The sequence below is a fragment of the Alosa sapidissima genome, chromosome 4 (assembly GCF_018492685.1).
Source record: "Alosa sapidissima isolate fAloSap1 chromosome 4, fAloSap1.pri, whole genome shotgun sequence".
Classification (NCBI taxonomy): Eukaryota; Metazoa; Chordata; class Actinopteri; order Clupeiformes; family Clupeidae; genus Alosa; species Alosa sapidissima.
Window position 1 is genome coordinate 28,689,179 of NC_055960.1, and position 14,794 is coordinate 28,703,972.

At 41.1% G+C, this 14,794-nt stretch overlaps 1 protein-coding gene and 1 long non-coding RNA gene across 4 annotated transcripts in view; one reads left to right on the plus strand and one right to left on the minus strand.

Annotated features, from left to right (window-relative positions):
• Positions 1-7,031, minus strand: part of LOC121706543 — a 140,622-nt gene extending 133,591 nt beyond the window's left edge. For all 3 annotated transcript variants that reach the window (XR_006031064.1, XR_006031063.1, XR_006031065.1), the window contains exon 1: positions 6,952-7,031. This is a non-coding gene — a long non-coding RNA (uncharacterized LOC121706543). The remainder of the gene's footprint in view (positions 1-6,951) is intronic.
• LOC121706473 (myosin heavy chain, fast skeletal muscle-like) lies at positions 819-14,423 on the plus strand. Its single transcript, XM_042088243.1, has 41 exons — positions 819-898; positions 1,006-1,041; positions 1,266-1,481; positions 1,890-2,033; positions 2,133-2,289; positions 2,640-2,667; positions 2,771-2,885; positions 2,970-3,062; positions 3,148-3,211; positions 3,303-3,401; positions 4,797-4,900; positions 4,994-5,132; positions 5,359-5,477; positions 5,559-5,708; positions 5,824-5,994; positions 6,081-6,387; positions 6,490-6,563; positions 6,708-6,795; positions 6,978-7,095; positions 7,533-7,656; positions 7,759-7,895; positions 8,227-8,482; positions 9,167-9,409; positions 9,500-9,676; positions 9,770-9,915; positions 10,037-10,127; positions 10,210-10,599; positions 10,677-10,803; positions 10,914-11,032; positions 11,217-11,413; positions 11,534-11,717; positions 11,802-11,967; positions 12,155-12,279; positions 12,376-12,684; positions 12,766-12,969; positions 13,067-13,192; positions 13,342-13,512; positions 13,596-13,700; positions 13,792-13,887; positions 13,999-14,130; positions 14,332-14,423. The coding sequence occupies exons 3-41, from the start codon at positions 1,278-1,280 to the stop codon at positions 14,347-14,349; spliced, it is 5,817 nt and encodes a 1,938-aa protein (XP_041944177.1). The 5' UTR covers positions 819-898; positions 1,006-1,041; positions 1,266-1,277; the 3' UTR covers positions 14,350-14,423.
• Positions 14,424-14,794: the final 371 nt, after the last annotated feature.

The following is a 14,794-nucleotide window of genomic DNA, read 5'->3' on the forward strand; positions in this document are numbered from 1 at the left end:
AAACACAGAGTTTACTTAACATTTCCATTTTGTTGTTTCCATTTAGATGGTGTTGAGAGTTTGGTCAAATGTTTCAGGATCATCTTCCAAGGACAGACACTTCAAGGACAGATTCTGGCACCAGGCATTCCTAACAGAGGCATGACAGTGTGCTCAGCTTCTAAACTGGAACACATATTGACACATACTGTATCAAACATTTCTCTCTTTCTTCTATCAACATATTTTGAGTTTTATTATAGAGGAAATGTATATATTCCAGAGTTAATCATACATAATATGTACATTTTCAACAGATAGGGATGTTTCTAATGAGACATCTCTTGAGATGTAAGCCAAAGACACAGATAAATTCATATTTTCTGTGAGTTTAATTTTCCATAGAATACAAACAAAACAACTACTACATCTACTGTATGTGTCATACTGAATGTGTCCTCTTCGATAAATGACATCAACTGCAGATTTGTATCTCTCCTGTTTTTGGCAACCTGATAGTAGTGGGGTCAAACAGTAAGCTTTTAGGATTACTTGCTCTAAGAATACTGTGTTCTAAAAATATTATGACAAAATAGTGTGTATAACAATAATTTAAATCATTAAAGTAAAAACATTTCTAGACCTACAGTAGGTCATTTTTGCCGTACAATATAGGTATTCCTGTTTCTGACTTGTAATGTATATTTTTTGAGGCAGTTCTGCATTTATGCATATAACAAAAAGATATTCCGGTGCTGTTGAGATAAAAATAATTCCAGTGGGAAGAACAAGACCCTACAATAATGTCACCCTGCTCATGCCCAAATCTAGCAGAGCTCCTTTGCTGACTGGTCACAAGTCTCCCTATATAACACAGAAGCACCAGGCTTCTCTCAGGACGAACCAACACCCCCTAAAGGTGAGTGACACATTTGGGGATTGTTCAGCTCAGTAATACTTCACAGATATCATGTGCAAATGCCTATTGATAATTAAAAAATACTAAATTGTTTTTCCACCACCTAGTTGAAAGCAGATATCTACGTCTTGGGAGTTCAGCAGGTATGTACTAGATGGTGTCAATGAAAATGTAATATAGTCTAACATCACAGAGTGAGTCTACCAGGCGAAACCATGAAACTTGGCTCACTTTATCAGGGGAACTAAACGATTTCATGGCTCATTCATGAATGACAGGGTGTAAGCGCCAGGGATGAGGAGAGAGTGTGGAGACTACTCATGCTACAGCTGGTTACAGGAAGTAACAGACACTTTTTCACCCACAGTAAAGTGCCATCATGGGGGACGCAGAGATGGAGTGTTTCGGCCCAGCGGCCATCTACCTCCGCAAACCTGAAAGGGAGCGTATTGAGGCCCAGAACAAACCATTTGATGCCAAATCAGCCTACTTTGTGACTGACAAAGAAGAAGATTATGTCAAAGGAGTGCTGGAGAAACGAGAGGGTGGCAAAGCCATTGTCAAACATCTAACGGGTGGCAAAGTAAGATATCACATTTTTGCTTCTCCTTTTTTACTTTGTCTTTTACTACACGGTGACATTTCACATATTCTATGATATGTTGGTCTTCTTTTAATTAAAATTGCACATCAGTTTCTATTTAAACACAAATAGAACATGACAGGCAATTACTGTAATGTATTGTCTGTGTCTTGAAAACATTATTTACACTCTACTGTGACAAACACTATGTAGGTTTTTCTTTTAATTGAAAGTAGACTTTGGTTTGTATTTGAATCTCTAGCCAGTATTACAATATAAGTAATTGATGTCTGAAGCATAACTACATTATAGAAATGCAGCATGCTTATCCTATAAAGCTTCACACGTTCATTGTTCAGTGATATCCAGCTATGTGCATAAAATACTGACATTTACTATGCCTTGTAGACAGTCACTGTGAAAGAGGATGAGATATTCGCCATGAATCCTCCAAAGTATGACAAAATTGAGGACATGGCCATGATGACCCACCTCCATGAGCCTGCTGTGCTGTACAACCTCAAAGAGCGTTATGCAGCATGGATGATCTATGTAAGATACATAACAGATCTTGGTTCTTCTCACAGTACTTCATTACTACAAAACAATGTCTATGTAAGAGCCACAACAACCACTACTTCTCTGTTACAGACCTACTCTGGGCTGTTCTGTGTCACTGTGAACCCCTACAAGTGGCTCCCAGTGTACGATGCTGTGGTTGTAGCTGGGTACAGAGGCAAGAAGAGAATTGAAGCTCCACCCCACATCTTCTCCATTTCTGATAACGCCTATCAGTTCATGCTTCAAGGTGGGATGTTAATTCTTTACAAAATTAGAAAATGAACGAAATATGCGTCTTTTGCAACAAAGTATGAACATAACTCAGATACAATATAGAGGGAATGCAAAAAAGAAGAAAAATATCTCCGAAAATTTCTGTAGCATAGCAGTTCTTTTGCTTTTTGATTCCTACTCGAAACTAGAAAAAGTTGCTAGATTTCCTACAGAGGGCCTACAGAGGACCGTTCAGAAAAGTGCCGTTCGTAATGTTATGAGGATATATGTCATCAAAATGATTTTGAAAACTTTGTTAAGGTCAAAAAACTGTTAAGCTCTGTATATTATACTGAGTACAGCAATACTCCTTTTCTCCCTCAGATCGTGAAAATCAATCCATTCTAATCACGTATGGACTCTTCCGAACTACATTTTAATAATAAAAATTAAATGGATGCATGTTTGGACTGAAAGCACATGACTATTATGTTCTCTCTCCTATTTGTTTCCAGTGGAGAATCTGGTGCTGGGAAGACTGTGAACACCAAGCGTGTCATCCAGTACTTTGCAACAATTGCAGTGGCTGGAGGATCAAAGAAAGCTGAGGCCACCTCTGGCAAAATACAGGTGAGTAGGAGAAACATCAGATCAGATGTATATTGACTTTTTGGGAAAGACTAGCTTCACTAAATGACCTCATGTCTTCTCCAGGGGTCACTAGAGGATCAGATCATTGCAGCCAACCCTCTGCTGGAGGCCTATGGTAATGCCAAGACTGTGAGGAATGACAACTCCTCCCGTTTTGTAAGTATTTACAAGAAAATCATAATAAATTACTTTTTAAAATTACTTTATTTTTACTAAAAAAATTTCATCACAAATCTTTCAGGGTAAATTCATTAGAATCCATTTTGGCACAACTGGCAAACTGGCCTCTGCTGATATTGAGACATGTAAGTGGTCATCATCTACTATTAAAAGTAAATATTCAATACAATTTTAGAAACCTAATAATATCTAATTATCAAAAATGCCATGTCACAGATCTACTGGAGAAGTCAAGAGTCACATTCCAGTTGTCTGCTGAGAGGAGCTACCACATCTTCTACCAGCTTATGACTGGACATAAGCCTGAGCTGATTGGTATGATATGCATAAATACAATTGTATTTGTTTTTTATATGTGCATATATGTCTCTAATATGCATTTTACATGTCTATGTATTATACATATAATATGTAAAATAAAACTGGTATGTCTCAACATGTCTTTAAAAGATAGGGTATATCGCAGCCACCGCACTTGGCAGGAGTTACGTCCTGCACCTTATGTGGGGTGGCTAGCATAGAGGTCGCTCCCCTCACACGGCTTCAACTGAGGGCAGAGCTGCATGATTCAGACCTGTTGACTTCACTGGCCTTTCAAGTGAGCACCTCACTTCACCGGTGTTTCATCAACTAGCCCACAACACCTCCATGGGGCTTGACAGCAGAACCAGCGTCCTGGAACTGCTCCCTCGGCCATTCAGGACTTCACCACCACTCAGCTCTGACCCCGCCCCCTCTGCCAACCTGGTTTAGCCACCGCTCGCTCCTCTTTAACCACAGCCAAGTGGATGCTGTCTCTGCCTGTTTTGATATGCTGTTCACCAGGTTCTTGCGGATTGCCCCTCTAACCCCAAGCGTCCCAATGCTTTCCAAAGTCCCAATGCTCTCCAAAGTGACTGTCCCGGGAACCCCCTGCAACCCACCTCCACCGGTAGATTCCAGGCTCTCCAACCCCTCTGCTGGCTCGTTGCTAGTGGCCTTGTTGCTTGGGACCAGAGCACTATATCTGGTCGGAGGCTGGTGACGGCAATCTCATCTCCCAGTCCTCTGCCATACCAAGGATCCCTGAACATCTGTCCTCCATGCCTGCCTTCTCCAGGCCTGAGGAAGCCAATGAAGCGGGGGCCTTTGTCTTGGGCCTTGGGCTCCTCCAGTCCATAGGCCAGTTGCGCCAGCACATGATCATGGCACCATCCCCAACCTCTCCTCAGTCAGCCCTGCCCAACAGGACGACAGAATGTGCTCCAGGTTTGCTGGTCTCTTGCATTGCACACAGGAGGGATCCTCTGTTAACTTTATCCAATTCCCCTCCATGTTCCAGATGTCCTTGCAACTGAGGGATCTTCCTCGGACACTTGCTGTTTCATGACTTGTCTGCTCTCTTCCTCCACAGCCCGAATCTCCTTCTGCACCATCCCTTTACGGTCCTCTGCCCTTGCCTCCTTCCCGCTTGCTCGAGTGATGACTGCCAGGCCCAGCCTCCCCTGGGTCACCGTGCCCATGATGTCTGCATGTTGTAGGCGCTTCCCTTAGAGCTCTGCTGGCCTTCCACTTCCATCCCGTCTTCACTACGATGTTCGCCTGTCGCACAGCCTGATCATCACTGCCACGCAACATCATGGCAAACCGGACTTTGGCAGTCTTAAATTCCTCCACGACTGATGTAATTGGCAATTTCATGATATGACTGTTTTTCCATCTGAATTTTAGAGGCACTTCTCATCACCACCAACCCATATGATTTCCCTATGATCAGCCAAGGTGAAATCACCGTCAAGAGCATCGATGATGTGGAGGAGTTCATTGCTACAGATGTAAGACATCCACATAAATACACATTTTTACATTGAAGTTGGTTTTATGGAAATTATGAGTCATTCATACTCATTACAACTCGTTCTCCTTAGACGGCCATAGACATTTTGGGCTTCACTGCTGAGGAGAAAATAGGCATCTTCAAGCTAACTGGGGCTGTGATGCATCATGGGGCTATGAAGTTCAAGCAGAAGCAGAGGGAAGAGCAGGCTGAGCCTGACGGCACTGAGGGTAAGATTTGAAAGGTTTTCTAAAACTCCAAGTCACTACCTATTTAACAGGAGAAAACCATCATAAAATTAAATCATTTGAGGAATAAACTTTTTTTGAAATGAAGTTTTCAGTTTCATGTAATACTTTTCAGATCTCTGTTGATGTTTGGCAATGTAATGCCTCTTCTGTAAAGTGATTGGAAAGATGACTACTTTTTGTTAACTGAAATTTATTTTTTGATCAGTGGCTGATAAAATCTCCTACCTCATGGGCTTGAACTCTGCTGATATGCTGAAAGCTCTGTGCTACCCTAGAGTGAAGGTTGGAAATGAGATGGTGACCAAAGGTCAAACTGTGCCACAGGTTAGAAACTTTGCGTCAGGCCATATTATATAAGATATTTTGTACAATCATGTATTCACAATGTTATTTATACCTGACTAGGTTAACAATGCTGTCAGCGCTCTGTGTAAGTCAGTCTATGAGAAGATGTTCTTGTGGATGGTCATCCGCATCAATGAGATGTTGGACACCAAGCAGCCAAGGCAGTTCTTCATTGGTGTGCTGGACATTGCTGGATTTGAAATTTTTGATGTATGTAATTTTGAAAAATAAATAAAAGTGACCTATTTATTTTCAGTTATCACAATAGTTTAACAATTCAAAATGTTAAAAAATATTTTGTACTCTCTGTTTTCCAAAATACTAGTTTAACAGCTTGGAGCAGCTGTGCATCAACTTTACCAATGAGAAACTGCAACAGTTCTTCAATCACCACATGTTTGTGCTGGAGCAAGAGGAATACAAGAAAGAAGGAATTGACTGGGAGTTCATTGACTTTGGTATGGACCTGGCTGCCTGCATTGAGCTTATTGAAAAGGTAAAGTCAATAATTCAAAAATATGCATATTTTCACAATAAAAAATAAAACATTCAATGTAATGCTATATGTTCTATATCTCAAAGCCAATGGGCATCTTCTCCATCCTTGAAGAGGAGTGCATGTTCCCCAAGGCCTCAGACACTACCTTTAAGAACAAGCTGTATGACCAGCATCTTGGCAAAACCAAATGCTTTGAGAAACCCAAACCAGTAAAGGGCAAACCAGAGGCCCACTTCTCTCTGGTGCACTACGCTGGTACTGTGGACTACAACATCAATGGCTGGCTGGACAAGAACAAGGACCCACTGAACGACACTGTTGTGCAGCTGTACCAGAAGTCTGCAGTGAAACTGCTGGCCTTCTTGTATGCATCTCATGCTGGTTCTGAAGGTACATTTAAATCATGTGGTATATCATCATAACAGTCACATCACAGTTCACTGGTCAGATTCCACAAGTCAAAACATGTGTTGTTTTTGTTTGATCTTTTAGCTGAAGGTGGTGGTGGCAAGAAGGGAGGCAAGAAGAAGGGTGGTTCCTTCCAGACGGTGTCTGCTCTGTTCAGGGTGAGTAACTGCTCTGTTCAGGGTGACTTTATGGTTGATTTATATATAAATTATCAATGTTTTGGAACAGCTTTTGACTAAAAGATTGTTGATGTATTTAGTTACTTGTTTGACTTGTTCTAAATTGTCTATACATAATCACAGGAGAACTTGGGCAAGCTGATGACCAACTTGAGGAGCACTCATCCTCACTTTGTGCGCTGCTTGATTCCCAATGAGTCAAAGACACCAGGTGAGTAAAATGTCATAATAATTACATATACATGTAATCATAATTGATGGTACGTAAACTCCCTATCTTCTCTTTTATTGAAAATATATCCTTCACCTTACAGGTTTGGACAATTCACTAAGCTGTTTTTATAAAGAAAAGCATTCAGTGCGTCACCTCAATTGTGTTCGATTTCCTCAAAGGTCTGATGGAGAACTTCCTGGTCCTTCACCAGCTGAGGTGTAATGGTGTGCTGGAGGGTATCAGAATCTGCAGGAAGGGCTTTCCCAGCAGAATCCAATATGGTGACTTCAAGCAGAGGTGACTAGAATAATTGAATAATTAATAATTATTAGAGGTATTAAGTCGCTTAAAAGTGTTAAGTAAGTATATGGTACAGTAGAGCCAGTCATAGCAATCACCTTGACATAGTCAGAGTTAATGAAACCATATAATGTTGATGTCATAACAATAACAAATATTGCATAATAGAACCTGGGGCAGTAGGGCAGTGGTAGTGTAGTAGCATGGTAGCGTAGTGGCTAAGGAAGTGGGGCAGTGGTAGCGTAGTGACTAAGAAAGTGGGCTAGCATGCAGTAGCCTGAAAAGTTGTCGGTTCAATTCCTGGGTTCCACCGTTGTTGTAGAGTTGCTCTGGGGACAATGGCCCTTTTAAAATAATTGATTAGTAGTTTTGGATAAAAGTGTCTGCTAAATGAATAAATGTTATGTAGTACTTTTCTTTCTCTTCAATCTAAGATACAAGGTGTTGAACGCAAGTGTCATCCCTGAGGGTCAGTTTATTGACAACAAAAAGGCTGCAGAGAAACTCTTGGGCTCCATTGATGTGGACCACACTCAGTACAAGTTTGGACACACAAAAGTACACAGATTCCATTTCATTTTTATCTCCAGACCCAGATATTGCATATGTGAGAATGTCTCAAAATACCCTTTTTCTGTAACCTCTTGAAATTATCCACAGGTGTTCTTCAAAGCTGGTCTGCTGGGTGTCCTTGAGGAGATGCGAGATGAGAAATTGGCAACTCTGGTCACAATGACTCAGGCCCTCTGCCGTGCCTTCCTGATGAGGAAGGAGTTTGTTAAAATGATGGAAAGAAGGTAAGCTCGAGTTTAAATACTGCTTTTATGATACAGTATTTTTTACCGCAGCTGCAGAATAAAATATAGATTATAAAACAGATAGTTCTGGTAGAAAGATTTTAAATAGAAAAATGATTGCATTTTTGTCATTGGGTGCTTATTTTATGAAAACTTGCATGTATATGAAGTAACCATTTAAAAAAAACAATGAACCCTGTGCAGATGTAGATTACAGTGTCTATGTGTCTTCTGTTTGTGGAGTGTAAAAATAGTTTTAGAAGACTTTATTGAATTGGACTGAATTTAATTTAATTGAATTGAATTGAATATGGACTTTTCTGTTCAACAGAGAATCAATCTTCACCATCCAATACAATATCCGTGCATTCATGAATGTGAAAACCTGGCCATGGATGAAGCTGTACTTCAAGATCAAGCCACTTCTGAAAAGTGCTGAAACTGAGAAAGAACTTGCTAACATGAAGGAGAACTATGGGAAAATGAAGACGGATCTGGAGGCTGCCCAGGCAAAAAGGAAGGAGCTTGAGGAGAAGATGGTTTCTCTGCTGCAAGAGAAGAATGACCTGCAGTTAGCTGTAGCAGCTGTGAGTACTGTTCTATTACCTCCGCCAGGAAGTAATGTTTTCGGTGTGGTTTATCCATCCGTCTGTCTGTGTGCAGGATCTAGTGCCCTGTTGTCCATGAAACTTGGTGGAAAGGTGTAGCAGGGTCCAAGAACAATAACCCAATAACATTTTGGAGTAGATAGATAGATAGATACTTTATTGATCCCCAAAGGGAAATTCAATATCCGACTCAACCGTGCAACTGTAGCTATTCAGTTCCACTTACACTACTGTTGTGTCATATGGCAATCTGGTTTCCCCTCTACTGTTCAAAGCAAGGAAATTCATTTCTTTTCATGCAGTCTCACCCAAAACAGAAATTTTGGAGTTCACAAAATAGCATGTAGGTGTTCTCATGACATGGAATTAATAAATTAATGCCAGAGTGAAGCGTTTCCATATTAAATGAATTGCCTAAAGATGATGTACATCTGATGATTATTATTGTTGGATGGTGTTGATGTTTATGTTGACACATTAAAACTGATTACACACTGATATCTCAAGCTTGACTTGCAGAGACCAGAGGTATATGTGGGAGGTCTGCACGACCTGAGTGGCCTTCTAGTTTTGTCATTGTAGGAGTTGTGGTTTGGCTGTAATTGTATACTGTATGAAAACACTTGTGTAGCGTCACCATTATAATACACTTATTCACACCAGGAATCTGAGGGCCTCTCAGATGCTGAGGAGAGATGTGAGGGTCTCATTAAGAGCAAAATCCAGCTGGAGGCCAAACTCAAAGAGACGACCGAGAGGCTGGAGGATGAGGAGGAGATCAACGCTGAGCTGACTGCCAAGAAGAGGAAACTGGAGGATGAGTGCTCTGAGCTGAAGAAAGACATTGATGACTTGGAGCTCACCCTGGCCAAAGTGGAGAAAGAGAAACATGCCACAGAGAACAAGGTTAAAGTCATTTTTGTGCTTTACTCTTTCCACTGATTCATCAAGGCAGTATATTACATTGTAAAATATACTGAAATCACATCCCCTTAGGTTAAAAACCTGACAGAGGAGATGGCCTCTCAAGATGAAGCCCTTGCTAAATTAACTAAGGAAAAGAAAGCCCTCCAAGAGGCACACCAGCAGACTCTGGATGATCTCCAAGCAGAGGAAGACAAAGTCAACACTTTGACCAAATCAAAGAGCAAACTTGAACAACAAGTGGATGATGTAAGGGTGCCATATGATACACAACACTACAAAATATATTATATTCATATGGTGGTGATAACTTAACATATATTCAACATATTTATATCACAGCTCGAAGGATCATTGGAGCAAGAAAAGAAGCTACGCATGGATCTTGAGAGAGCCAAGAGAAAGCTCGAAGGTGACCTGAAACTGGCCCAGGAATCCATAATGGATCTGGAGAATGACAAGCAGCAGTCTGAAGAAAAGATCAAGAAGTAAGGGATTTACATACATTTGATAAGAGGAAAACAACACCAGCATGCTATTACCCATTGGCCCAGAGTATTTGACACTAAAAATGCATGATTAATTTTGCCATTGTTTTAATCTTTACAGGAAGGACTTTGAAATTAGCCAACTTCTGAGCAAGATTGAAGATGAACAGTCATTGGGATCCCAACTTCAAAAGAAGATTAAGGAACTCCAGGTAATTAGTGGTTTGAGAAATATTCTCTGTGTGTGATTATATAAAACACATACTTGATAGTAATACTCTAAACAAATTCCAGGCTCGCATAGAAGAGCTTGAAGAAGAGATTGAAGCTGAGCGTGCAGCTCGGGCTAAAGTTGAGAAGCAGAGAGCTGATCTCTCCAGGGAACTTGAGGAGATCAGTGAGAGGCTTGAGGAGGCTGGTGGGGCCACTGCTGCTCAGATTGAGATGAACAAGAAGCGGGAGGCAGAGTTCCAGAAGCTGCGTCGTGATCTTGAAGAGTCCACCCTGCAGCATGAAGCTACTGCTGCTGCTCTCCGCAAGAAGCAGGCCGACAGCGTGGCGGAACTGGGTGAGCAGATCGACAACCTGCAGCGTGTCAAGCAGAAGCTGGAGAAGGAGAAGAGTGAATACAAAATGGAGATCGATGACCTCTCCAGTAACATGGAGGCTGTTGCTAAATCTAAGGTATAAAGAGTTGGGCCATTTAAGTTGTGTTTAAAAGCAATTTCCTCCATTAAATACTTACATGAGATTTCTTTCAGGCTAACCTTGAGAAAATGTGCCGCACCCTTGAGGACCAATTGAGTGAACTGAAGTCAAAGAATGATGAAAATGTCCGTCAGTTAAATGACATCAGTGCACAAAAAGCCAGGCTTCAAACTGAGAATGGTAAATGCAAAAGGCTAGCAAATATGTTCATTCTTCTGTTAAAACCCATATCACAACTTGATTTTTTTCTTTCATATTACGACATATAATGTAAAACAAATTACTTTCAGGTGAATTTGGCCGCCAGCTTGAGGAGAAAGAGGCTCTTGTCACTCAGCTGACAAGAGGCAAGCAAGCTTACACCCAGCAGATTGAGGAGCTGAAGAGGCATATAGAGGAAGAAGTTAAAGTAAGTTTTGCCAAGTTGTAAACATTGTATTGTAAACGTTGCATTGTATTGTAAACATTGTATTGTATTGATGGGTATCCCATCAATGATTTCTATCCAAATCATTACTTCATGCTGTCAACAATTCCTTTGCTGGCCAGGAATTAAATTTGACTATCTAAAATGTTCAAATTCTTCTTGAAAGGCCAAGAACGCCCTGGCTCATGCTGTCCAATCAGCTCGTCATGACTGTGACATGCTCAGAGAACAGTATGAGGAGGAGCAGGAGGCCAAGGCTGAGCTGCAGCGTGGAATGTCCAAGGCCAACAGCGAGGTGGCTCAGTGGAGGACCAAATATGAAACTGATGCCATCCAACGCACTGAGGAGCTGGAGGAGGCCAAGTACAATATTTTATTTCAACATACATTTATAAAAATGTGTTTTATTTGACATGAAACTACTTACTATGTACTATTTGCTTTGATAGTCAACTATGAGTTAAGGATAAAACTTTTTCTCAGGAAAAAGCTTGCCCAGCGTCTCCAAGATGCTGAAGAAACCATAGAGGCTGTGAACTCCAAGTGTGCCTCTCTGGAGAAGACCAAGCAGAGACTCCAGGGGGAAGTGGAGGACCTCATGATTGATGTTGAAAGGGCTAATGCACTGGCTGCCAACCTTGACAAGAAACAACGCAACTTTGACAAGGTATAGATGTAATATGCTTCCTTGACAATAATGTACATACTAGTTTAGCATGTCGTTTCCTCTTCACAAGCCATGTTTTATCAGGTCCTGGCAGAATGGAAGCAGAAGTATGAGGAGAGCCAGGCTGAGCTTGAAGGTGCTCAGAAAGAGGCTCGCTCTCTGAGCACTGAACTCTTCAAGATGAAGAACTCCTATGAAGAATCTCTGGATCACCTGGAGACCCTGAAAAGAGAGAACAAGAATCTGCAACGTAAAGAAACCTAAATAAAGAACCAGTTGATATGTTGCCTACACAAACAGAATGAATACTGTACATAAAGAACATAGTACTTCTTCTTAAGAAATTACATAAACAATTACATATCAAAAGCACTAGAAAATGTTTTTCCTGCAGAGATGGTCTTGATTTCTCAGGATTTCTCCATTTCAATCTGCAGAGGAGATCTCTGACCTCACTGAACAACTTGGTGAGACTGGCAAGAGCATCCATGAGCTGGAGAAGGCCAAGAAGTCAGTGGAGACTGAGAAAGCTGAAATCCAGACAGCACTGGAGGAAGCAGAGGTAGGATTGTCACTTTAAAGGATAACATTTTTAATAATCGAACTCTATTTGCTTTATGTCTGAATATTTTAGATATTCAAACTTCCTCTGTAACAGGGTACACTGGAGCATGAGGAGTCCAAGATTCTTCGTGTCCAACTGGAGCTTAACCAGGTCAAGAGTGAGATTGACAGGAAGCTGGCTGAGAAGGATGAGGAGATTGAGCAGATCAAGAGGAACAGCCAGAGGGTGATTGACACCATGCAGAGCACTCTAGACTCTGAGGTCAGGAGCAGAAACGATGCCCTGAGAATCAAGAAGAAGATGGAGGGAGACCTCAATGAGATGGAGATTCAGCTCAGCCATGCCAATCGCCAGGCAGCTGAATGTCAGAAACAGCTCAGGAACATACAGGGACAACTCAAGGTATCAGATACAGTACTCCAACATACAACAGACCAGTGACACATAATAATACCTTTTGTTAACTAATATTATGTTACACAGGATGCCCAATTACACCTTGATGACGCTCTTAGAGGACAGGAAGACATGAAGGAGCAGGTTGCCATGGTGGAGCGCAGGAATGGCCTTATGCTGGCTGAGATTGAAGAGCTGAGAGCTGCTCTGGAGCAGACAGAGAGAGGCCGCAAAGTGGCTGAGCAGGAGCTGGTGGATGCCAGTGAGCGTGTTGGACTGCTGCATTCACAGGTAAGACAATTATGAAGTGCACACTTTTATCATTTTTGCTGGTTGCGCCTTATGCATTAACAGGTCAAACTGTCTTTAATTTGATAATGATATGCAGAACACCAGTCTCATCAACACCAAGAAAAAGCTGGAGGCTGACCTAGTTCAGATCCAAGGAGAGGTGGATGATACAATCCAGGAGGCCAGAAATGCAGAGGACAAGGCCAAGAAGGCCATCACTGATGTAAGGCAATGATGGTGCAGTATTGCATTATGGACATTCAATATTACCCATTCAAATAGCAATGAAGAACAGTTAATTCAGTTCTGAGAGGAAATGTGAGGCAGTTTAAATATGCTATGTTTTAACTAAAATATTGTTGGGACATTCAGGCTGCCATGATGGCTGAGGAACTGAAGAAGGAGCAGGACACCAGTGCTCACCTGGAGAGGATGAAGAAGAACCTGGAGGTCACTGTCAAAGACCTCCAGCATCGCCTGGATGAGGCTGAGAACCTGGCCATGAAGGGTGGCAAGAAACAACTCCAGAAACTGGAGTCAAGGGTATGATCTTTGGAATATGCACCAGTTTTAAAAATACATGATATATAATATGTTTGTTTGATAAACAGATCTTTATTTTAAAGGTGCGTGAGCTGGAGGCTGAGGTTGAGGCTGAACAGAGACGTGGAGCTGATGCTATTAAAGGTGTACGCAAATATGAAAGGAGAGTCAAGGAGCTCACCTACCAGGTAGGATAGCTATGTTCATGGATTAAAAAACACGATTACACATACATTGTAGATGGCTGAAATTGACTGGATTATCAACATAATTGTGCAGACTGAGGAGGACAAGAAGAATGTCACTAGACTGCAGGATCTGGTGGACAAGCTGCAGCTGAAAGTGAAGGCCTACAAGAGACAGGCTGAGGAGGCTGTGAGTAAAGTCATCTTGCTCTTGCGACTGGTAAACTGGTTCTGGTAATTATCTGAGACAAAAGAAGGTACTGCTTTATCAACTAAAAAGATGTATTCACTAAAACCACAGGAGGAGCAGGCCAACACCCACCTGTCCAGGTACAGGAAGGTGCAGCATGAGCTTGAGGAGGCTCAGGAACGTGCTGACATCGCTGAGTCCCAGGTCAACAAGCTGAGGGCCAAAAGTCGTGAAGCTGGCAAGGTAAAGTAATAGGTCATATAAATTAGAAAATGTTTGACTAATTATTTGTATCATACAGTAAAATAATTCCTAGGGCTTCTAATATAAGAAGAAAAACTGAAGAACTAAATATAATAGATATACACAATAATAATAACACAATAATTGTACAGTTGGAAGCAGCCAAGTTGTCTTGATTTGGTTCTTATCTTTATGTTTTAGAGCAAAGATGAAGAGTGACCAGTGAAGTCCTAACCACCAAGGAGTCATAGAATATGAATTCCTCAATAAACCCAATCAAGATTAAAAAGCTACTCTTTGCATCTTTCTTTTTTCAGATTCTCTATATAAAAGTTGTAGATAAAATATATCTGGGAAAAAAATGTATGGTTATGACACAAAGTAATCAATATTTCCATAATACACAATTAAATAACTAATACAATTTTTATTTACTTGACCAATCTTGTCAAATGTCAATCTTGTGTTACATCAACCTAATAGTGCATCTTTGCACACTGACCTTTTGACCTACACCCATGTGAATTGTTGTAAGCACATCATATCACAAATGGTTATCTACAGCTCTGCTTTCTACATCTGTCTCATGTACAAATATCAGGAGGACATTGTGGCAGTTTAAACGGTGATACAAATTCCTTACTTTTTAGGTGAGAATCACCTT